The following is a 25,005-nucleotide window of genomic DNA, read 5'->3' as shown; positions in this document are numbered from 1 at the left end:
CAGTGGATATGACCCAAAAATATCAAACCCGTAATGGTATCCACCCCCTGACGACCCCAGGAAATAGTGTAACACCACTCACCCATATCCGATGCCGAGATAGAGTTTGAGGCATTACCGAGGCTTTACACTTATAACACATTATTTGGGTCGCAAATTTTTACTCAAATTTAAAAAAATTCAACCATTAATATTTCGTCCCTTATATAGGCCTTCGAGGCTTATAACATACCTAGAGGCAGTGCGGGACAAATTCGGGCACAAACGATAAACCTTGGGCTCCTCAGAAATATTTTCCTTATCTTAAAGTGTTACACGCCCGTGTAGATGGGTCGTGTTGACTTACACGCCCGTGTGACTTGGGACACGCCCATGCCCTTCGGCCGTGTGCAACACTGACTTATCAACACGGCTGTGGCACTCGCCCATGCTACCTGCCTGTGGACAACACTGTCTTTTAGACACGGCAAGGACACATGCCCGTGTGGCCTACTCATGTGCATTTTTTATTTAAAATTTTAAGTGCAGGGGACATACGGCCATAGCCCACACCCGTGGGAAGAAACTATGTGTCACACATGGCCTAAACACACGCTTGTGTGTCTGACCATGTGGACTCTAATAGGAAATTTTCCAAGCCTTAAGTCACCCCTTTCTACTCCTTATACCTAGCGGTTACCAAGTTCGAAGGAAAACATGATTATACACTTGTAAATAATCTTGATAAAACTAGTTGTATGGAAACCTCATATCATTGGTTTCATACACGAAAGGTTATTTCCCATTTAGTATTTATGGGTTTTCATGTCACTTTAATTCGTCCGAAATTGGCTCGTTCATGTAACTCATTGCCAATTGGTAACAGCCCATCACTTGTAAATAAAATCATACAAAAATTCCTAGGTCATACCCTACTTCAATTAAGACAATTTTCATGGCCATATATAAAAATATAAACATATTTTTACAAGCCTTCATTTGGCAAATCAAATGACACATATAACAAAGTACTCAAAAATCGTCTTTATACCAAAGCTTGACTAGTTGATAATGTGTCGACTCTCCAATCGTCTTCCAGTCCTTACGAGTCCTCGAGCTCTATGAGATAGGGAAAAAGGGAGGGTAAGCATTTACATGCTTAGTAAGCTCGAATAACAGGAAGGTAAACTTACCAAGTATTTAACACGCATCCATGATGGATAAGGAAACCAACAATTATTAAATGGTTCCCGATTACATGCACTCAATCAATAAGTTAGCAACATAATCAAGCATCATACAATTTAACTAGATGAGTTCATCCTTCAACATCTCATGTTAATCTCATTGAGTTTCTAGGAAATCTCGATAGAGTACCCATTAACCGTCAATTCATACGAATGATCATTCCCTATACGCATTCCCGCGAACCTCACATTTTATGGCGGGATTACCAGTCCAGGCTAAATCCCCCATTTTATGAACTCATAAGGTGATGTCGAGATTACCAGTCCAGGCTAAATCCATTAATACGAAAAACACCCTTAATGAGCTCGGATCTGAATTACCAATCCAGGCTAAATTCAAACCCTAATCGGATTACCCGTCCAGGCTAAATCCATAATGTACATATGTTCTTCGGGAGGCTCGGTCATTCAAGGAACACCCGTCCGGGCAAAATCCTTTTTATAATTGGGATCAATGGATTGCCCGTCTGGGCTAAATCCTTACTCAAACACATGTAGGATCTCAAATCACATGTAATTACGGGTTACCATCGAATTCCCTTTGTCATCCTCAACCGAGACATTTTTCACATGTTACCATCAAATATGCATTTCTATGATATTTCATGCCAAAAATAAGTGCAATCATCATGCATTCATAAATCATACAATTATGTATATTAGAGGTTTACTTTAAGTTATCCAAACTTACCTGGTATTCGTTTCGGAGTTATGTTTCAGTTATTCCGAAACCTTGCGTTTACCTCGATCGACCTCCGGAATTTGTTTCTCGGGGTATATATCCACAAAATTAACTCATTAGTACATTACATTATACATTTCAAGTTTACCCGGTCCAAATGATCGTTTTTTCCCTAATCTTTAACATTTTTACGATTTAGTCCCTAGGCTCGTATAATGATACACATGTACTTTCTATCTTACCTAAGCCTAGCCGAACACTTTCTCTCTTCTGGAAACCCAGATTTCCCATTATTTTCTCATTTCTACCACACTATTTATAACTTTTGCAAAATGGTCCGTACAAAGGTCTTTCATGAAAATCACCTAAGAAAAGATGTTTAGCACATATTCATCTTTCATATTCCTCCATAATCCATCAAAACACAAAAAACTCATGCATGGGTAAATTTTTTAAACATAAACCCTAGCATGAAATATGGGTAGAAATGAAGAGAACAAGCTACCGAGATTCTAAAAATACAAAAAAAATTAAAAACAGGGCTTGGGAGCACTTACTATTGAGCTTGGAAAGCTTGAAAACCCTAGCTATGGTGACAAGAGAATTTTGGTAGCATGGAGAAGAAGAATGGCTGATTTTGGCTTGATTTTTCCCATATTATTTCATTAAAAATCCAAATGACCAAAATGCCCTCATGCCCTTTCTTTAAAATTTCATCCATGCAAGCCCATTTTTGCCCAAAAATTTAAAAATTGGGAAAATTACTCTCCAAGACCTTCTAATTCATAACCCAAAGCAATTTCATTCAAATTGCCTCTAGAATTCAAGTTTTACAATTTATTCAATTTAGTCCCTAATTTCCAATTGAACACCTTACTCAAAGAATTTCTTCATGAAACTTTAACACATGCATATACTCGTATTCTAGGCCTTATAATAATCATAAAATAAATTTTTTGATGCCGGATTTGTGGTCCCAAAACCACTATTCTGACTAGGCCCTATTTTGGGATGTTACATTTCTTCCCCCTTAGGGACTTTCGTCCTCGAAAGTCTTACCAGTGAACAGATTCAAATATTGGCTTCTCATGGTTTTTTCTGGTTCCCATGTAGCCTCTTCTACACCATGTCGATGCCATAAAACTTTTACTAAGGCCACATATTTATTCCTTAGCTGTTTAATCTCACGAGCCAATATCTTAACTGGTTCCTCTCCATGGGTCATGTCCGGTCGAATTTCAATCTCAGTCGGTGAAATCACGTGAGAAGGGTCTAATCGGTATTGCCATAACATAAATATGTGGAACATATTGTGAATCTTTTCCAATTCGGGTGGCAATGCAAAACGATAAGCTAACGGTCCAACTCTTTCAATGATCTCATACGGTCCGATAAATCACGGACTCAGTTTGCCTTTCCAACCAAATCTCAATACTTTTTTCCATGGAGATACTTTCAAGAATACTGTATCTCCAACTTGGAACTTAATTTCCTTTCTTTTTAGATCAGCATAAGACTTTTACCTATCTGATACCACTTTTAAACAATCTCGTATCACTTTACCTTTCTCTTCAGTTTCTTTGATCAGATCAACTCCATGAATCTGATTTTCCTTAAGTTCTGTCCAGTACAATGGAGTTCGGTACTTTCTGCCATATAAGGCCTCATAAGGCACCATCTTCAAACTTGTTTGAAAACAATTGTTGTAAGCAAATTCTACCAACGGTAGGTATTCTTCCCAGCTACCCTTAAATTCAAGGATACAACATTGTAACATATACTCAAGAATCTGAATCATCCGCTCAGACTGACCATCAGTCTGAGGGTGAAAACCTATGCTAAAGCTCAACTTCGTACCTAAGGCTTCTTGTAACTTCTTCCAGAATCTCGAAGTGAACCTCGGGTCTCTGTCTGAAATAATCGACAGTGGTACTCCATGTAATCTTACTATCTCATAAATGTACAAGTCAACCAATCTATCGAGGGAATAATCTATCCTTACCGGAATAAAATAAGTCGACTTCGTCAATTTGTCCACTATAACCCATATGACATCTTTCTTTTTCGGAGTCAAAGGTAATCCTGTCACGAAGTCCATGATAACTTTGTCCCACTTCTATTCGGGGACCATTACAGGCTGTAACAGACCTGAAGGCACTTGATGTTCAACTTTAACTTGCTGACACACTAGGCATTTCGATACAAATTCAAAAATATCTCTTTTCATGTTGTTCCACCAGTACATCTTCTTTAAATTGTTGTACATCTTGGTACTTCCTGGGTGAATAGACATACGACTGTTATGTGCTTCTTGAAAAATATTCAGAATAAGCTCATTGTCCTTGGGTATACAAACCCTATCTCTGAACATCAAACATCCATCAGAACCAATCTGAAAATTTGATTCAATACCTAACTCACATTGAGTTCTTTTAGCTTGCAAGTCATCATCATTAATTTGAGCATCATAGATTTCCTGAAGGAATTTCGGCCTAGCCTCTAGTTCAGCCAAGACTGAACCATCATCAAGCAATGCCAAACGAGCATCCATGGCCCTTAATGCAAACAAGGATTTTCTGCTCAACGCGTCAGCGACCACATTCGCCTTTCTCAGGTGATAGTCAATAATCAGTTCGTAATCCTTGATTAACTCTAGCCACCTCCGCTGCCTCAAATTTTTTTCTTTTTGAGTCATCAAATACTTCAAACTTTTGTTGTCAATGAATATGCGGCAAGTCTCACCATATAAATAATGCCTCCAAATTTTCAAAGCAAAAATGATGGCGGCAAGTTCTAGGTCGTGTGTAGGATAGTTCTTCTCATATGGTTTCAACTGTCGTGAAGCATAGGCTATTACCTTCCCATCTTGCATAAGGACACAACCCAGTCCATTTGAGGATGCGTCACTGTAGACTACAAATTCTTTTCCCGACTCAGACAATACTAAAATAGGAGCTTCAGTTAACAGTGTCTTTAACTTTTCAAAACTTTGTTGACACTTTTCCGTTCATTCGAACTTAACGTCTTTCTATAGCAACCTCGTTACTGGAGTCACTATCATGGAAAATCCTTTTACAAACCTTAGATAGTAACCGGCTAAGCCCAAAAAGCTTCTAACCTCAGTTACATTCTTTGGTGGTTTCCATTCGACGATAGCAGAGATCTTACTTGGATCAACTCGGATGCCTTCACCCGAAACAATATGACCTAAAAATTTGACTTCCTAGAGCCAAAACTCACTCTTGCTAAACTTAGCATATAGTTGCTTTTCCCGCAAAAGTCTGCAATACAATTCTCAGGTGCTTTACATGCTCTGTCTTATTTTTGGAATAAATCAAGATGTCGTCAATAAACACAACAACAAAGTTATCCAAATATGGCCCAAAGATCCTATTCATTAAGTCCATAAACACAGATGGTGCATTCGTCAGCCCAAACGGCATGACAAAAAATTCATAATGGCCATACCTTGTTCTGAAAGCTGTCTTAGGTACATCCGATTCTTTAACTCGCAGCTGATAATACCTAGACCTCAAGTCTATTTTAGAGAACACAGTGGCTCCTCACAACTAGTCAAACAAGTCATCTATCCTTGGTAAAGGATACTTATTCTTGATAGTTACCTTGTTCAGTTGCCGATAATCGATACAAAACCTTATCGATCCATCTTTCTTCTTTACAAACAATACGGGGGAACCCCAAGGTGAAAAACTTGGCCTTACGAATCCTTTATCTATCAGCTCTTGCAGCTGTGCCTTCAGCTCTTTCAACTCAGTTGGTGTCATTCTGTACGGAGCAATAGAAATGGGAGTTGCTCCTGGTGCCAGCTCAATACCAAATTATATTTCCCTCTTAGGAGGTAATCCGGGCAATTCTTCTGGAAATACATCTGGGTACTCACATACTATAGGCACAGACTCAATCTTCAACTCTGTTTCCTTAGTGTTCAATACAAATGCAAGATAGGATTCATACCCTTTTCTCATATATCTCTGAGCAACCATTGCCGTGGTCACAACCGGAGGTGTATCCAACTCTCTTGAATCAATCCGTAGAATCTCACCATTCGGGCATTTCAATTTAATATACTTACTACCACAATTTACAATTACATCATACAGTGCTAACCAATCCATACCAAGTATTACATCAAATTCATCAAATGGTAACAACATAAGGTTAGTCAGGAAACAATGACCTCGAATCGTCAAAGGACAGTTCTTACAGATTTTAATAACTAGGACCGACTTGCCTAGTGGGTTGGACACTCTAATAATATCTTTCGTACTCTCAACAGGTATGTTCACACTTGACGCCAATCTCATGCAAATATATGAATCCGTCGACCCCGAGTCAATTAAAGCAACAACACTTGTATTAAAAAGAAAGAAAGTACCCGTAATAACATCAGGAGTAGAGGCTTCTTCTCGAGCATGTATCACATACGTTCTTACCGGGGCTCGAACCTCTGATTTTGCAGCGTCTTTAGTTGCAACTTGACTGCCACTAGCACTCCCAGGGTATCTCGGAGGTCTACCTGTGGGATGGGAGCACTCGACTTCGGGACTACTTCCATTTCTTTTTCCGCTTGCTCTGGGCAGTCTTTGAGAAAGTGATCAAGAGAACCACATTTGAAATATCCGCCGCTCTTCATTCGGTACTCTCTGAAATGAAATTTGCTACAAATCTTACACTTTGATTTTTTATCATCTACACTCCCCACAGTAGTTACCATCAAGGAGGAAGACTTTTGACCTCGTCGTTTAGAGCTTCTCGCTCTACTTGAATATCCCACTGACGAAGTAGAGCGATCATGCTAGCTCCTGGCTTTTTTCATGAAGAACGAGAGTGTTTTACCGCTGGACATCTTGCTCGCAACTCAAGCCTCTCTTTTAGCTTTTTTTCTTTCATTATTAAGTTCTTCGGCCTTCTTGGCTCGATCGGCCAATGCGGCAAACTCCCGTATTTCCAAGATCCCAATCAACAACTTGATGTCCTCATTCAGGCCTTCCTCGAAGCGTTTAGACATTTCTGATTCCATTTGGACCCATTCAGTTGCGTACTAACTTTGTCGTACAAACTCTCTCTCATATTTCGCTACAGTTTTGTTCCCTTGTTTGAGTTCCAGGAACTCCTTTCGCTTCGAGTCCAAAAACCATTGACTAATATATTTCTTCCTAAGCTCTGCTTGGAAGAAATCCCAAGTAATATTTTCCTTCGGTACTACCGAGGATACGGTCTTCCACCAATGGTATGCAGTGTCCTTCAAAAGGGACACAGCACACTTCAAACATTCCTCAGATGTGTACGACAAATCATCTAGCACATATGTAGTATTTCAGAGCCAGAACTCAGCTCTTTCAGCGTCATCATCAACTTTCACTCTGAATTCCTCAGCCGCATACTTTCTAAGCTTATCTACAGGGGCTTTATCGATTCTCACCGGTGCCATACCTCGTGGCACATCCTTATCAGATTGGTTAGAGGGCGGGGGAGGTCTTGGTATATTGGGGTGATTTCTTAGGTAATCCCCAAACCATTCATCATCATATCAAAGAAGGTGGCTCGGGCCTCTTCCTGGCCTTCTGACATCAGCCTTCTACCACTACTAGATGCAGCTCACTGTACGGAAGCTGAAGTATGGCTCTCGGCTCCCTCGGACTCATCTTGTGCTTGATTGGAAGACATTTACTATATTCAAAACAATTTGAACAGTTAGGAGACGTCACACTATCAATATTCGAACAATGGCATGTATAGCAAACCTTAATACTCTCTACTGTAGTCCTAGAACTGACTAAATCTTAGCTCTGATACCACTAAATGTAACACCCCTCACCCATATCCAACATTGGGATAGAGTTCGAGGCATTATCGGGGCTTTACACTTATAACACACTACTTGGGTCGTAAATTTTTGCTCAAATTTAAAAACCTTTCAACCATGAATATCTCGTCCCTTATATAGGCCTTCGAGGCCTATAACATACCTAGAGGCAGTACGGGACAAATTCAGGCACGTTCGATAAACCTTGGGCTCCTGAGAAAAATTTTCCTTATCTTAAAGTGTTACACGCTAGTGTAGATGGGCCGTGTGGACTCACACTCCCGTGTGACTTGGCACACGCCCATGCCCTTCGGCCGTGTGCAACACTGACTTATCAACACAGCCGTGGCACACGCCCATGCTACCTGTCCGTGGACAACACTGTCTTTTAGACACGGCAAGGACACACGCCCGTGTGGCCTACTTGTGTGCGTTTTTTATTTAAAATTTTAAGTACAGGGGACACACGGCCATAGCCCACACCCATGGGAAGAAACCGTGTGTCACACACGGCCTAGACACACGCTTGTGTATCTGACCATGTGGACCCTAATAGGCTATTTTCCAAGCCTTAAGTCACCCCTTTCTACTCCTTATACCTAGTGGTTACCAAGTTTTGAATGAAAACATCATTATACACTTGTAAATAATCTTGATAAAACTAGTTGTATGGAAACCTCATATCATTGGTTTCATACATGAAAGGTTATTATGGGTTTCCATGTCACTTTAATTCATCTAAAATTGGCTCGTTCATGTAACTCATTGCCAATTGGTAACAACCCATCACTTGTAAATAAAACCATATAAAAATTATTAGGTCATACCCTACTTCAATTAAGCCACTTTTCATGGCCATATACAAAAAGATAAACATATTTTTACATGCCTTCATTTGGAAACTCAAATGACACATATAACAAAGTACTCAAAACTCCTATACATGCCATTGAACAAAATAAAAATGTCTTTATACCAGAGCTTGACTAGTTGATAGTGTGTTGACTCTCTAATCATCTTCCAGTCCTTATGAGTCTTCGAGCTCTGTGAGATAGAGAAAAAGGGAGGGGTAAGCATTTACATGCTTAGTAAGCTCAAATAACAGGAAGGTAAACTTACCAAGTATTTAACATTCATCCATGATAGATAAGGAAACCAACAATTATTAAATGGTTTCCTATTACATGCACTCAATCAATAAGTTAGTAACATAATCAAGCATCATTAAATTTAACTAGATGAGCTCATCATTCAACATCTCATGTTAATCTTGTTGAGTTTCTAGGAAATCTCGATGGAATACCCATTAACCGTCAATTCATACGAATGATCATTCCCTATACGCACTCCCGCGAACCTCATATTTTATGGTGGGATTACCAGTCTAGGCTAAATCCCCCATTTTATGAACTCATAAAGTGATGTCGGGATTACTAGTCCAGGCTAAATTCAGACCCTAATCGGATTACCCGTCTGGGCTAAATCCATAATGCACAATGTTCTTCGGGAGGCTCGATCATTCAAGGAACACCCGTCTGGGCTAGATCCTTTTTATAATTAAGATCAATAGATTACCCGTCTGGGCTAAATCCTTACTGAAACACATGCAAGATCTCAAATCACATGTAATTACGGGTTACCATCGAATTCCCTTTGTCAATCTCAACCGAGACATTTTTCACATGTTACCATCAAATATGCATTTCTATGATATTTGCCAATATTAAGTGCAATCATCATGCATTCACAAATCATACAATTATGCATATTAGGGGTTTACTTTAAGTTATTCGAACTTACCTAATATTCGTTTCGGTGTTGTGTTTTAGTTATTTCGAAACCTTGCGTTTACCTCGATCGACCTCCGAAATTTGTTCCTTGGAGTCTATATCCACAAAATTAGCTCATTAATACACTACATTATACATTTCAAGTTTAATATCTACCCCCGGTCCAAATGACCATTTTGCCCCTAATCTTTAACATTTTTATGATTTAGTCCCTAGGCTCGTATAATGAAACACATGTAATTTCTATCTTACCCAATCCTAGCCGAACACTTTTCTCTCTTATGGAAACCCAGATTTCCCATTATTTTCTCATTTCTACCACACTATTTATAACTTTTGCAAAATGGTCCCTACAAGGGTCTTTCATGAAAATCACCTAGGAAAAGATCTTTAGCACATATTCATCTTTCATATTCCTCTATAATCCATCAAAACACAAATAACTCATGCATGAGTAAATTTTTTAAACATAAACCCTAGCATGAAATATGGGTAGAAATGAAGAGAACAAGCTACAGGGATTCCAAAAATACAAAGAACATTAAAAACGGGGCTTGGGAGCACTTACTATTGAACTTGAAAAGCTTGAAAACCCTAGCTATGGTGATAAGAGAATTTCGACAGCATGGAGTAGAAGAATGGCTGATTTTGGCTTGATTTTTCCCATTTTATTTCATTAAAAAGCCAAATGACCAAAATGCCCTCATGCCCTTTCTTTAAAATTTCATCCATGCAAGCCCATTTTTGTCCAAAAATTTAGAAATTGGGCAAATTACTCTCCAAGGCCTTTTAATTCATAACCAAAGCAATTTCATACAAATTTCTTCTAGAATTCAAGTTTTGCAATTTATTCAATTTAGTCCCTAATTTCCAATTGAACACCTTACTCAAATAATTTCTTCATGAAACTTTAACACGTGTATATACTCATATTCTAGGCCTCATAATAATCATAAAATAAATATTTTGATGTCAGATTTGTGGTCCCGAAACCACTATTCCAACTAGGCCCTATTTTGGGATGTTACAAATAGTTATTGCCCGGTAAATTCGGATGATAAGAATTATCAGCCGAATGTGAATTTGATCACTCAGACTCGACCTCCAGCTATGGCTCGAGCTCAGACTTTGGCTTTGGCTCGGCCTCTATATCGAGCGCTAGCTCGTATGTCCCAGGTCGCTGCACGTGTGGGGGGATTACAGTCAACTGCCCACCAAGTAAATATGGCTTTCTCATACTAGAGTACCATTGTATGTACTCTAACGATAGTTGAAAATCGGAAGAAATATCCATTTGAGGTCTTCGAGCCATCTGATTATCCCATACCATAATATATTTTTGGTGCACAACCCCCAATGACTTCCATGTTTTCCTCATTTGTTGATGCCGTGAATCTTCCCCACTTGCATTGGCGGATGTAGGATATACTGGATGCAACCAAACTGTCATAGTACTCGATCCCCATGGTACCACTCGACTACATTGAAATTGATAATTGGTGCGTTAGTGCAACACAAATGAGAATGAATGTAGGCAAATGAAGGTATAATAGCCGCAATTTCTGGTCTACGATATGGCATCTATATAAACTGCATGATTAATACCATAGTTAAAATATAACATGATTCAAGTAAATATACAAAGTAATTACATGTCACGAATATTGGAATAGCTTACCCCTTCCTTGACATGTTGTTCAATCATCAGATGATATATCGGGATAGTGTACGACGTCCCGATACCCGGATAAATACTCCATCTACGAAAATAAATTTCAAGTAAATATAGTATCATTAGAATAGTATCATTATAAAGAAATTTTCAATTAATAACAAGTTAAATTTTATCACCTTTTAACTAGTGGAAATACGTATGGTTGGTGACTAATTGATACCAAGAATGGCATCCGATAAAAAGCCCATGACTGCAACAATACAAGGCATCCACCTATGTTTATGGCATCAGGCTTTGTCGTCCAACAAAGTTCACGATACAACATAGCCAGAACTGCGGAACCCAACTATACGAGCGAACATTACGCAAATCAGCTAATAGAGGTAAATACTGGAGATGAACCCTATTGTTGTTCACATCAAGCATCGAAACACCCCCTATAATATGCATAATGTACGCTTGAGCTACGCACATCAACTCTTCTTCAGTGGCATTAATTGCTAAATGCTCAAAATTGTCTTTCAGCCATGTAAATTTCAAACCCAAAAAATTGGACTCATCATCGCCAAGCGAGGCTCCTAGTAGGCTATAACAAAGTGCAGCCAGCTCAGCTATCGTACTTACGCTCATTACGGCACTCCCGGTGATTGAGAGCCCAAGTTGCAATACAACATCCTCTAGAATGACAGTGCACTCCCCACACGGCAAATGAAAAGTGTGGGTCTCCGGGCGCCAACGCTCGACCAATACGGATATTAAATCGTACTGTAAATCAAATGTTCGAATCAATGCTGCTGACCCGAATCCAGCTAGCTCCAAGTAGGGCATCAGTCGTGCATCCGGGGAATATCCTAAACCATTCACCGGCCCCTTAATGCGCGGTACGAGCCCTGACAGTGTTAAATTACAGAAAATAGTTATAATAACATAATATATTTCCGTAAATTATGTAGATCTTTTTTTAATGGAACCCGTGATTAACAAATAATAATATATTACCATATTATTAAGCGTATCGATATGTGAGGATCTTTCATAATCAATGAAGCCATTGCAATGTCTGCAATTTCAAAATAAATTTTGGTTATTAATTTCAATGTTTGATGAATTTTAAATATTTATCAAAATAACTAAATTTTATATATTGCTTTTACAAAAAAAATACCAAACAGTTTTTTCGACAACATATTTTTTGCTATACTACATTAGAAATATAAATATATCCAACTCAAATACAAATATTTTTATTATTATTTTAAAATGATAATAAGTAAAATATTTTGGGTTAAATTATAATATATATATAATATACGGCATGTAGTTCAATATATTTTAAATTAATTTTTAACTAATAATAGTGTGAGTGATGCAATAATAATTAAAAACATGATAAGTAGTTCAATACTATTTTAACATATATTATAATATGTAATTAAATTTTTGGGAAATAAAAAAGATGGGAAAACAAAGATGTGAATTTTATTCCGAATGGTTCAATGGGTATATTGAAGATGTGAAATGGTGAGAAATAGATATGTATCGGTACAAGTATGTACAAAAAACTATATGAGCAATGAGTCTAAGGAAGTTGTGAGCTTATGATCAATTATGTGATTAAATTTCATGTTAGCTAGAGATTAATGCATTGTTGCATATTATGTCATTTAATTTGAATGGTAAATGAATGGTGAGACTTGCTTATTATTTTCATACGAGCTTCCTAAGCTTTATAGCTTACATTGTTTATTTTTCCATGTTTTATAGTGATTTCAAAGCTAGCTTGGATTTGGGATCGTTGGAGACTTCATCACACTATCAAGCTATCGTTTTGGTACTTTTGAATCTATGTTTTGGAATATATGCTAGGCATAGAGACTTTGGTCATTTTGGTTCATAATTTGATAATGAATATAGCCAAATGAATTAGCTTGTAAATGTCTAAAGTTTAGTTTGTGTATAGCTATATAAGTTGGCCTATTTGGTTTGGTTGGTGTTATATATTTATGTATGTGCCAATGTTCTATTTGTGATATGGCTTATAATTTCTTGGTGAATGATTATGGTGGATGAATAGCTTGAGTAGCAAATGGTTGAATTTGATATTTGTATGCTTGAAATTTTAGGTAATTGATGTATATTTGAATGAAACCATTTAAGTAAATTTTTAGGTGAGAAATTAGCATGTTTTGAATTGGTAAAACATGATATCATGTGCTTTGTGGTTGATGATATTGAAATGGCATGTTTTAGTCTTGGTTCTAGTTGTTTTGGATGCCTATTTATGCATTATTTTTGTGCAATTTGGTTTAGTGAAGGTTTTTACAAGTTTGGGTGGCAAATTGGCTTGGTAAAAGAGACACAGGCTTGTGTCTCAGCCGTGTGTGATACACGGTCATGTACATGGCCGTGTGTCCCCTAGTGTTGAATTAGAAACCAAGTCAGTATGCTCCACATAGCCTCGCACACGGGCGTGTGACTTGGCCGTGTGGCATAAGTTAGTATACCCTATAGGTTTGGCACGACCTAGCACACGGCCTGGTACACAGGCGTGTGTGGCCATTTTTAGGGCACACAAGCTAGCCACACGGTTGTGTGTGTTGGCCATGTGACCTAAGTCAGAGAGTTACACGGGGTCAGACATAGACTGGAACAAAGCTATGTGCTTCCATTTCGAATGTCCACACAGCCTGTGTCACGGGCGTGTCTTTGGCCGCGTGAGAGACACGGCCGGGCCACACGGGCGTGTGTCTTCTGTTCTTGATAAAATTTTCTAAGTGTTCGCTAAGTTTTTAAAGTTATCGATTTAGCCCCAAACCACCCCAAATGCATGTTTTGAGCCTCGTAGGCTCGTATTAGGGACGATATGAATGTAGTTGGTTGATATTTGCATAAAATTGAAAATGTATGAAAAAAATGCATGTGTAATTATATTATATGTTCGGTAATACTCCGTAACCCTATTTTGGTGTTGAATACGGGTGATGGGTGTTACAGGCCTCATACTCAACCACAGATTTATCACCTTGCGTGAGATTCATGAACTCACGCCTATGATCATCCACATAGCTCGCCCCCACATACTTCCTTTGAAAAGCAGTCTTGAAGAAGTCTCAGTCCAGACGATCAGGCTAAGTACCCTTCTCAACTGATAACCACCATTGATATGCTTCATCACAAAGCAATGAGACTGCACCCTTAAGTTTATGCTTGGGAGTATAGCTTATATCATTCATAATCCTTTCAGTGGCCTCCAACCAATACTCGGCCACAGTAAGGGCGACTCCAGTGACACCCCTAAACAGCTCAGCTTCATTGGACCGGAGTTGTTCAGTTATTGACCCATGGCCTCTAAATATAAAATGGGGTCTAGCGACCCTCTCTAATACTCTGAACATGGCTTGGGACAGTGCGTCATCCCCAGTCGAACAGCTTTGAGACCCAGTCTCAATAGTAGGTGAATAGCAGGTGAAACCGATGTCTCAAACGTGTCTAAGTTTGGCATATTGCCTAGAGAAGAAGAGTCAGCTCGAGCCTCCCTACAGCCTCTACCACGACCACAAATACCACGTTCGCGAGTTCCACGAGCGCTCATCATAAATTTCAAAATTTATTTATATTATAAAATTTTATGTATTAGTTCCAATATTTATTAACAGATATTTTATGCATAAATTATCAAAAGTTTAGAACTGTTTTCAGAGGTTTCAGTCTCTAACTAACTCAGTACAATTTTAGAAAGTACTAATTATAGTGTTTTCAGGATATTCTATCTAATGTTCAGAAATACTTATAGGATTGGCGCCGGAGACTCGATGCACCACATATTTCCTCAAATTATTTAAAAATCAGTTCTTTTTGAAACAAAATTTTGGAACCTAAAATTCACAACCCGACTTTTGTAACCTGGCTCTGATACCACTAAATATAATACCCCAAACTAGGCCTAGACGTTATGATCAAATTTAGAGATGTCACAAAGAAGAATTTTAAAAACAGTGTTGTTACAATAAATCATTCCAGTTTTTAAATCCATATTCGTTTATATCTATTATTGAAAATGATATTCAATTAATTTGTTTTCCAAAACGTAATTTATAGCGGAAGTTATAGTAATCATTATTTTCTTAAAATCCCATTCATAAGTTTGGAAAACATTTGTTTTAGTAAAAACCGTCGCAAATAAAGTATAAAATGAAAAATATAAATCCCAAAAATTAAACCAAACAGTCCGGAGAGTCCAAGTAATACAAAACTCCCAAAAATAATTATTAAATAAATAAAACCTTTATTTAAATTCAGTTTATAGACTAGTGGTCACAGCGAGATTCCGTTGCACCGACCTACCTAAGTCTGTGGATTATCTGAATAGTACAGACAAACAGAAGTGAGTTTACATAAACTCAATGTTTAGGCCATCAAAAATAGACATGTTGTACATACAGAAATCACATACACAGTCAGATTCAGATTCAGATTCAGATTCGGATTCAGATTTAAGTCATTTACAGATTTAGATAACAGAAACAGATATGCAGAATCCTACCTCTATCTTCTACACACCAACTCCGACCATCCCATCATACCATGTGGGGTTAAAAACATCTACTTATCCTTACACACCATATTGTGCCATTACGACACATATCAGATAATGTGCAACCAACCTGCCAGAATATAGGCGATGATTGCCATACAGAACACTTCTTCCACATATACAAATCTCACCCCAGTCAGATATATATATTCAGAATTTTCATGCTTATATGCTTATATACAGATATAAAATAAATATATATTAGAATAACCAGACATGCATAACAGTGTCATACTTAGATCAGAATATTAGACTATCAAATCACATAGTGTTAGGGTTTGGTTAGCCCTTACTGACCCTACAGTAGGCCGACAGTTGATCGAAATAACTCGTGAGACCCTAGGGAAAATTTCAAAATTTTCAGCCCACATACTCGTATGGGCCCACACGCCCAAATTGGCTTTACCCGTGTGGCTCACACGGCTTGGCCCAAAACCAATAGCCTGTGTGGGCCCACACACCCAACTTGGCCTAGCCTGTGGCCCACACACCCAACTTGGCCTAGCCTGTGGCCCACACGACCATACTCACACAACCACACAGTAGTGTCTTACGCACGGCCATACCCTCGTCAACCACACAGCTGTGTCTCGCACACGACGAACCACAAGGCCAAACACACACTCATGTGGTGTCGACAGTATGGTTTTTCAGCTTTCGTCGAAGCTCAATTTCCTCCATAAGGGGTACACACTTGGAACAATTTTGATGCAGAAACACTCTCGAACCACATAGCACCTAAGATTGTCTAACAAAACATTGAATTAGACTTTTAAAACCAAACTAAAACCGAACACAATTCGGTCCGTTTATCCATTAAGTAACCAACCCTTACCTTTGATCGAACAACAATAATTCCCACGCAACTAAGTTACCGATGGACGATTTTGAGCCCCTTGATCTTCCCCTAAACGGCATTAACAACACCCATTAATAAAGAATTACCAAATGAAAGAAAAACTACCCTACCCGAACTTACTGAATTAAATCGCAATTGAAATTAGACAGAAAGAAGCCACAATTACACCAAAACTTCGATCAGTCAACAAATCGCACAGTTTAATTGGAACAAAGTTTGAAGGATGGAGAGGAAGATGAAAAAAAAATGCAGTGAAGGAGAAGCAACAGAAAAAAAAAAGTCAACTGAGGAAATTTTTAGGAAAATAAAAATAAATTAAGAACCAACTAGATATTCCTAACTTTCCACTAACACCTCAATCTCAACCACTTCAAAATTTTAGCTTTACTGAAACTCTATCAGTCAACCGAGCAAAAATAAACACATTTACTCACGCAGGGAGTCGAACTCAAGACCTTCAACACATCAACTCTCTTACCACTCGAACTAGCAAGCTCATTCTAATATTAATTAACAGACAATTCTATGTAAACCCACTCAACAAGAGTAATGCTTGAATCCAAAAATAACAAAAATTTGCTAAATGTGGAACTTGAACCCTAGACCTCACACACACACACCCCCAAAACACTTAACCATTGAAGCAAATACATACTTGCATCAGATATTTACAGAAACAGAAATAAATTATTTAGGGCGTTACAGTTACGAGTGGGAATGTATACAGGTAGTTTGCTCGAGGACATAAAAATTGAAACTGGAACCAAGCCTATAATTGTAGTAGTAAAAGGCAACCACCAATTTTAATTTTTCCTGGTTGCATCGCTCGACCATCTCCCGATACAATATCACCAACACAGCAGACCTCTAACTGAGTTCACCCGCTCTTCTAAAATCGACGAGTTTCAGCAGCCACTTCAGATGGACGAGATTTCGTGACTTATCCGGCATCAGGATACCCCCGATTATCTGAAGGATATACGCCTGAGTGTATTGTTCTCTTTGGGTTTTAGTCGAATCCTCAACTAGCTCCACGAAATTTTTTCTTATCCAAGCCATTTAGATCCGACCTCCGTAAGTCATCTCCGGAGCCGCACCCAATAGATCACCACATACGCCTCCCCAATCAGCAAACTGAACAGACCCAGTCTTCCAAAGTAATAGTAAACTCGCCGCATGGAAAATGAAATGTGTGCGTCTCAGGTCTCCACCTCTCTACCAACGCGCTTATGAGTTTCGGGTCCAACTTACACCCCCAGCCTAGAAGGGTCACATGCGAAATACTGGCTTCCCTCAAGTATGATTCGATCAATGGTGATGGAGGACTGAGTAGATTACAAATATGACATTGTAAAATTCGATCTTCTGCCTATTTATGTAAAAATTATAAAAATATTAAGTTAAAATATAACAATGAAAAAAAAAATTAAACAATATTAAAATTTATTATTACCATTTGCAATTGATTGACGGAGATGTGCTTATTATCAAAATGAATTAGAGACCCGACCATTGCTAAATTATATAAAAAACAAAATAATTTTTAATAAAAAATATTTCTTGAAAATATTTATAAAAATAGAATTTACATTGAAATAGAATTTTAGTAAAAAATTAAGAGAGAATTTGAGAGATTTTTAGAGTGGATTGAGAAAATTTGAGTGATTTAAGAAAGAAATGTGAGAAATTAGTAGAAGGGGTTTATAGTTTTTTTTTTTTTACCGTTGGGGGTAACACCTATTTAAAATAGCCGTTGGAAGTAACGGGGGACGGGCTGAACTAGACGTGTTTTTCATTAGCATCTTTGAAATGAAGCGCTTCTTGGTTAGAGGAAAAAAACGCTTGAGTTTTCCCTGAAAACAACTCCAATTGGAAGCGTTTTATCAGAAACAGTCCATTCTCGTAATTTTTCAAAATATCGGCCTAGTTGCATAAATTTTTTTTTAAAAAAAAGAATGCTTTTTTTTGACAATTTAGTCCAATTTTACAATAAATTAATTTTTAATTTAATCATGGAGACTTAAATGGTAATTTTATTCATTTTAGATTGAGCCCTTAAATTGGCTCTTGCTGTTATGCATGTGTATTAGTTCCAATGCGGCTTCAAATTGATTTATGGAATTATGTTTAATATTTATTAAAAACAAACAAATATTTAAAAAAATTCTTCAAATATATTTTAGTTTTGAGAAATAAATAGTAAAGTAAAATGAGGTAAGTAATTATTCTCTTCTTACCATCCCTACTTTTGAAAAAAGAAAATCACACTCCACTTAAAATCAATCGATGCAAAATTCATGATACACATTGAGTTTTACTATGGGGTCCAAATTCAATTGGGTATTGACAAAGGTTGGTCTGGGAATTCGATTGTTGAGTAGATTTTTTTTTCCTGGTGGAACCATTTGGTTGTTATTCATGGCAAGGCGAGAAAAATAAACATAAGCTAATAACCAGATATATATTTATTTTGCTTCTTCAGCTTTTGGTTGGTCTTATTCGTATCTATTTCTATTAAAATTTCAATTTATTTTGTTACACAAATGAAACAATATTCTCTGTTATGTGACAGAGAAATTCAAACCAAAAAGAAAAAAGGTATGACAAGCAATTGTAAAGTAAATCACATTCACCCCTTATCTTATGAGTTCCTAGAAACTATAGCCTGTAATAGCGATCAAAATGGAAATAGTCAATCCTGTCCTTGCCCACCAAAGCTTTGTTCCTGCCACCAACAATGAATCTCCTCCATTCTGTATTTCATAGAAACAAATAATAAAATTAGATTCATATGTTGTAAACATCCTCAATTCATACATTGATTTTGTTCTTTTTTGTTGGTAGAACTTAGAAGGCATTACCAAATCGAGACTAGGTGATGGTGCTGGTGTCGTGTCATCTGTAGTTGGCACTGCAGGTGATGCTGGGGGGCTTGGAACTGTTGGTGCTGGTGCTGGTGCATGGTGGTGTCTCCTGTGCCTGTGCCTGTGCCTTCTCTTGTGCTTGGTGGGAGCTGGTGCAGGAGCCGGTGGCAAAATAATGGGTGCAGGTGCTGGGGGCAGCTTTACTGGAGCAGGAGCTGGTGGTTTCTGGGCTGGTGCTGGTGCAGGAGATACTGGTGGTGGTGATGGTGGTGGCACTGCTGGCGGTTGAGCTGGAGCTGTGGTTGGAGGAGTTTGAGGTGGTTGAGGTGGTGGAGTTTGTGGCGGTGGGACAGTTGGGCTTGTAGCTGGTGCAACAGTGGGAGGGGGAGTTGTTGCAGGTGGTTGAGCTGGCGCGGTGGGCGTGGTGGAAGGTGGAGGCGTTGCTGTTGAAGGAGGTGGTGCTGAAGTTGTAGGTGGAGGGGTTGTTGAAGGAGGCGGTGCGGAAGTTGTAGGTGGTGGTGAAGTTGAAGGTGGAGGAGTGGTGGTGGTGGTTGGCGTAGTGGAAGGTGAGGCAGCTGGTGTTTGTGCACTCGTAATGGCTAGTTGAAGGGTGAGAGTAGTTACAATGAGAGCCCAAAACATGAAAGCCATTTTGTTTGAGATGGGAAATAGCATTTGCAAGCAACAATATATAAACACTATACAACCAGCAATTCTCAAAGGCTGGGGAGTGTTTTGTAAGTAAGTAAAAAAAAAAGGGTTTGGTAAAATGTCAGAGGGAGAAAAGTAGTGTTCATTTGAATGTTACGTCCCTTCTACGAGCAAATTAACTTTTTATAAACAAACTTCTGGTTAATATGATTGGCAGATAGCTTAGGAAATGAAATGGAGTGAAACGAGAGGGAAAGTCCACAAATGGCAATATCAAGAAACATACAGTGCACCAACCAGGAACCTAAACACTGTTGAGCAGTCGCCATCTGGTTTTGATGCCAACACATCTCCTTTCATATAATTTTCTCCATTTCATTCCGCTTTTTATTGTTTATTTTTATCAAAGACATGAATGAGTGATGGCCTGCCCATACTCTCATAACCCAATCTACCACCATGTTGCCTTCACGGCCCACGTGTGAGAACAAAACATGGAATTGAGTGAAGAATGTCATGTTCAATTGCCGAGGTAGATAATTTGGTGAGATGAGACCAGCAATAACATTAAGACAATCAGACTCAAAAATGGCATGAGGTCCCTCTACATTCTTTTGCCCTCAAGCATGCACCCCAATAGCAAGAAATAAGCCATCCATGATTCCTAAAAGTTTAGCCTTCACATTTCAACTATCAGAAGGCTATCTGAGTTCTGAAGAAATTGAATTGAATCAAGAGTAAGTTTGGAGATTATATATACACACATGATATCCAAATGGATTATTATTTATAATTAAAATTGACCTTTTGGTCCATTTCACAGAATATCTCAAACTAGGATAGTTTTCAAAATGACTTTTGCAGCTTACATTACAGGTAACCAGACTATTAGCTTCCTCTATTTCCAGACATGCTAATGAAAATCACTTTGCATTCTTACAACAAATCAAAAATTTTCTGATGAAGTTAAACAACACACACATTATCAACCACATTTGGCTTCCAACTCCAGGTTACCAGCCTTGGTTAATAAAGTGCGTAACCGGATTAAGAAAATTTGTAGCTACTGATACTAGATTATAATGAAATTTGATGATACTCAATCATTTTGTTATTTAGGTCCCTTCCTCTTTTCTACCAATATTGAATTCCTCCTTGAATTGATCTCTCTGGCCCAACTCTTTCCAATCTCTGTCTGAAATTTTCCTGAAAAATCACAGGAAAGTGTAGAAGAGTAAACATCGCTGAAAAAAAAGGATGTTTTCACTTATTACATCCTGCTTCAAATAATCTACTCTACCTTCTGTTGAAAGGAAAAATTCATTCAGCACCTTTCCATGTTCTGCAATTACAATAATATCATAATATCAAAGAATAGATTTAGATAATTATACGGAAAAACTTATAATTCTCAAGCCCTTTCACATTTTTAACCATAAATAAATGAAACCCCTTACCCAGTTCATATTCCAGTGCTTGCAGAATCAATTCAACCTGGTTGTGAACACATAAACTCCTTAAAAGGGAGGAAAAATTAATAGTTCTATAATACATGTGGGTGAAGGTAAGCCAACAGATAAATAGTCTAGTGCAGGATTAACATGCAAAAATCAGCAAATAAGAAACATTACAAGGTAATAATGTCAATATAATGATCTATAGAACTTCTAGGTTCATGTATCTACTATTTTGTTAAACCCCTGTACCCTTAATCTTCATTTGCTTTCTTGGCCCATCCTCATCCACAAGATGGAACCTGTAAAGATATGGTCAGCCGGCCTTAACAGCCGAAAGAACTGCATCCTAAATGCATCTTATAAATATAGCATATAAAATTGTCTCAAATACAAGTTCTAAGAGAGAGATTCATTGTAGTGGAATATCCATTTAACACCTATAACAACTAACAATCTATGACATTTGATATTTAATGGAAAATCATCTTTCAGGTGAAAAATATCTCTGCTGGTGTGTGTGTGTGTGTGAGAGCATGCATACACAAATGAATGCCATCATGTAGCATACCTTGTCAAAATCTTTCACAAGGTTAGCCTCCAGAGAAGCATTGTTTTCATATTCTACCCACAGTTCTTGGATCTCCTCAGCTGCAACTAACAAAATACCAAAATAAGACAAGCAGATGCAATAAACAAATAATTTAGCAACCCAAGATTTCCAAAAATAAAATTGGCTAGGAAGCACCTCTCATTCCTCCACCCAGAATTTTGCACATTTCAGTTAACGCTGCTTGCTCACGTCTGCTTTTTTCTTCTTTAGGAACACCACATGATGGTGTTATATCTCCAACAATAGCTGTAAAAATTGAAAATCTCAACCTAAGACTCAAACCATAAGTGCATCTTGTGTGTTTCTGTGCAAGCCAGATGTACATTGAAATATAGCATCAGATATGTGGTAGCTCAATATGCAACCTCCCCCACCAAACCCCACCCCCCTCCCAAAAAAAAAAAAATTCAACCCATCACATAAAAATGCATGCAAGAAAAATCAAGATGGTTCTAAAAGTTCAACATTGTCAATTATCTTAGATTACCACAGTAGAACATCTATTGTACCTAATTTATAGGTTTACCTTTTCCCTCTTTTGAGGAAAACAACTTTTGTACCATTACTGATTTTAACATCATAAGTACTCGTATAGCATGGCTATTGCAAATTTGACGTACACTAATGATAATGATAGAAGATGCAGACATGGGACAGTACCTTCTGCAATATCATGGACAATTGCAATCTTAATACACCTGCAAAAGTTGAATGGATAAAAGACATAAAGCTTCCCTAAATAACATCCAACAAAAGCATAAAGCAAAAAAGCAAAAAAACAAAAAAAGTTTGAAAAAAAAGAAAAGGCAAGAATAAAAAATCACATAAACTCATCTCCAACTTCTATTATAAGCTAAATCCGCTCAAAGAAAATAATACAAAAGAAATAGCTCATCCTCCTAACATTTCCATCAATTACCATGAAAGAAAAAGAAAATACATAAATCAGATTGACAAACTTGGAAGTTGATAATTTAATGAAGAACATGAGCCCTGACATATATCATATGATATGATGAGAGTGAACCTTTCTCTATTCACACCAGGAAGGTCACCAGCGATCAAAGCCATCAACGCCATGCGGTACATATGGTCAGCAATTGATTCAGGACCCTTTATCCCGTGATTGATCCAACCCTTCCTTTTTGTGGTCTACAGGATTAACAAAGTCATCAGTAACTATAGTCTTTTCTTCCCTGAATGATTCAAATTGAAGACAGAGGGATACAAAGGTGGGGCTCAAGCAAAGATAACACCGCTCTACAAATATTTACCACGTAAAACCCAAGCTTAAATTTCTATTTGTAGCTCTTCGACCATGTTTGTTTACTCTTACTTGGTATCTAAACAGCTAATAGAGCTATTAAACTATACTCAATCGAAACAGAGCGTGAAGGAAATAGAACGAAGGGCAAAAGTTTATGTTTTCATTTATACCTTGAGACTGTGACACAATGTGAGAAAATCAATGGCGGAGGCCGACGTCGAATCGGCTGATCTCCCGGAGGAAGGTTTCTTGGATTTGGCAGAGACAATGATCCTCAGGGTGGGAGCTGGGGAGAAGTAAACGGGTCGAAAGGAGGAGGAGGAGAAGAAAGGGCAGCGCATGAAAGCGAGCGGCGGCTGTGGCGGCGGAGAGCGGCGAAGGGCGAAACGATGTAAGGGAGGTGCGCAGTGGGGAGAAGCAGAGAAAGCCATAATGGAAGGCGGAGGAAGGGGAGGGCGTACGCCGGAGATTTTAAAGGTTTGGTTTAATGGCTTTGCATGATGGAGGGGGTCCGAGAAACGAGGTCCGATTTGGTTGGGCTACCGATTAACTTTTGGTCTTAAATGCGAAAAATCAGGCTTTCTTCCTTTCTGAGTCTACTACGTTAAACGGATCCCATATTGCGACCCTTTTAAAAGGAACAAATAAAGGCCGTAGAAACCAACTCCTTTATTATGTTTTTCACTTTTTTTAAAAAAAATTGAATTTATTTAAAACAGCTAGAGCTTTGGTGTAACTCAAAATGTTTATGGTGCAATTCATGGTTATTTAAGTTTTTTTATTTGAAATATAGGTTTCAAATTTTAGCTAAATTCATTTATATTTGTCTATAATCCCTTGGTTCAAGGGTAAAAATATTACGTTGTAAGCATAAGAATTTGAATTCAATCTCAAGTAACTCTATTTCTTTATAAGTTAACTTGCTTCTCTAAATATCTAGAATGTGATTTATAAATATTAAAATTTACAAATAATCCATAGTACTTGTTTAAAAGCTTTTAGAATTGATGTTTTATATATCATAATATTAATTGTTGTGACTTTGATTGCTGCATGTTCAACAACAGATGGAACGATAGCTTTGGTGCAATCAAAGTCATTGGCTACGGTATGGTTCTACTTTGTTCGATATAGCTTCATGCCTATCTCACATAGTTCTACCATATCGATGGAACGAATGTTTTTGTTATATGCAATTATGACAGAAAAGTCTATCAATGTTGGAAAAATTATTCTTAAGGAGATCCACGATTGTGCTAGAAAAAAGGCAGAAAGTGTCTACTTTCCATCATTGATTACTTCACTTTGCTTAAGGGCCTAAGTTAAATCAAAAGCAAACTTGAAGGGCCAGTATGTTCAAGGTTGCATCACAAGGCATGATCTTGAAAGGTTAGTAGAGAATATCCATGAGTTAAACCCAATTGAATTGAGTGAACCAACTGAACCAAAAACTAATGAGTCATCAAATAAATCTTAACCGGAAGCTAACTCAGTTGATAAGAC

The 25,005-nt window shown here is 37.9% G+C and overlaps 2 protein-coding genes across 3 annotated transcripts; both read right to left on the bottom strand.

Annotated features, from left to right (window-relative positions):
* Positions 1-19,136: 19,136 nt before the first annotated feature.
* Positions 19,137-20,304, bottom strand: LOC108465423 (lysine-rich arabinogalactan protein 19). The gene is made up of 2 exons (XM_017765747.2): positions 19,515-20,304; positions 19,137-19,406 (listed from the first exon to the last, which is right to left on the bottom strand). The coding sequence occupies exons 1-2, from the start codon at positions 20,190-20,192 to the stop codon at positions 19,305-19,307; spliced, it is 780 nt and encodes a 259-aa protein (XP_017621236.1). The 5' UTR covers positions 20,193-20,304; the 3' UTR covers positions 19,137-19,304.
* A 614-nt stretch (positions 20,305-20,918) lies between these two features.
* On the bottom strand, positions 20,919-24,173 carry LOC108465422 (uncharacterized). Of its 2 annotated transcripts, none has more exons than XM_017765746.2 (8): positions 23,673-24,173; positions 23,263-23,387; positions 22,896-22,933; positions 22,371-22,481; positions 22,194-22,273; positions 21,626-21,662; positions 21,469-21,510; positions 20,919-21,374 (listed from the first exon to the last, which is right to left on the bottom strand). In XM_017765746.2, exons 1-8 carry the CDS (start codon positions 23,931-23,933, stop codon positions 21,280-21,282), a joined length of 789 nt encoding a protein of 262 aa, XP_017621235.1. In that variant the 5' UTR covers positions 23,934-24,173; the 3' UTR covers positions 20,919-21,279. The 2 variants fall into 2 exon arrangements, with proteins under 2 accessions (XP_017621235.1, XP_017621233.1); XM_017765744.2 differs by having other exon boundaries at positions 22,194-22,279; positions 23,673-24,139.
* Positions 24,174-25,005: the final 832 nt, after the last annotated feature.

This window comes from Gossypium arboreum, chromosome 13 (genome assembly GCF_025698485.1).
Source record: "Gossypium arboreum isolate Shixiya-1 chromosome 13, ASM2569848v2, whole genome shotgun sequence".
NCBI classification, from domain to species: Eukaryota; Viridiplantae; Streptophyta; class Magnoliopsida; order Malvales; family Malvaceae; genus Gossypium; species Gossypium arboreum.
This window is presented reverse-complemented; position numbering and strand designations above follow the sequence as displayed.

Bases quoted from the DNA above. Each gene is read 5' to 3' on its own strand.
- LOC108465423 (XM_017765747.2), bottom strand. From the start codon at position 20,192: ATGCTATTTCCCATCTCAAACAAAATGGCTTTCATGTTTTGGGCTCTC. The intron at 19,407-19,514 runs GTAATGCCTTCT...TATGAAATACAG, and splicing joins CATCACCTAGTCTCGATTTG to AATGGAGGAGATTCATTGTT.
- LOC108465422 (XM_017765744.2), bottom strand. From the start codon at position 23,933: ATGGCTTTCTCTGCTTCTCCCCACTGCGCACCTCCCTTACATCGTTTC. The intron at 22,280-22,370 runs GTGCTTCCTAGC...GTATTTTGTTAG, and splicing joins TCTGGGTGGAGGAATGAGAG to TTGCAGCTGAGGAGATCCAA. The intron at 21,375-21,468 runs GTAGAGTAGATT...GTGATTTTTCAG, and splicing joins ATTTTTCCTTTCAACAGAAG to GAAAATTTCAGACAGAGATT.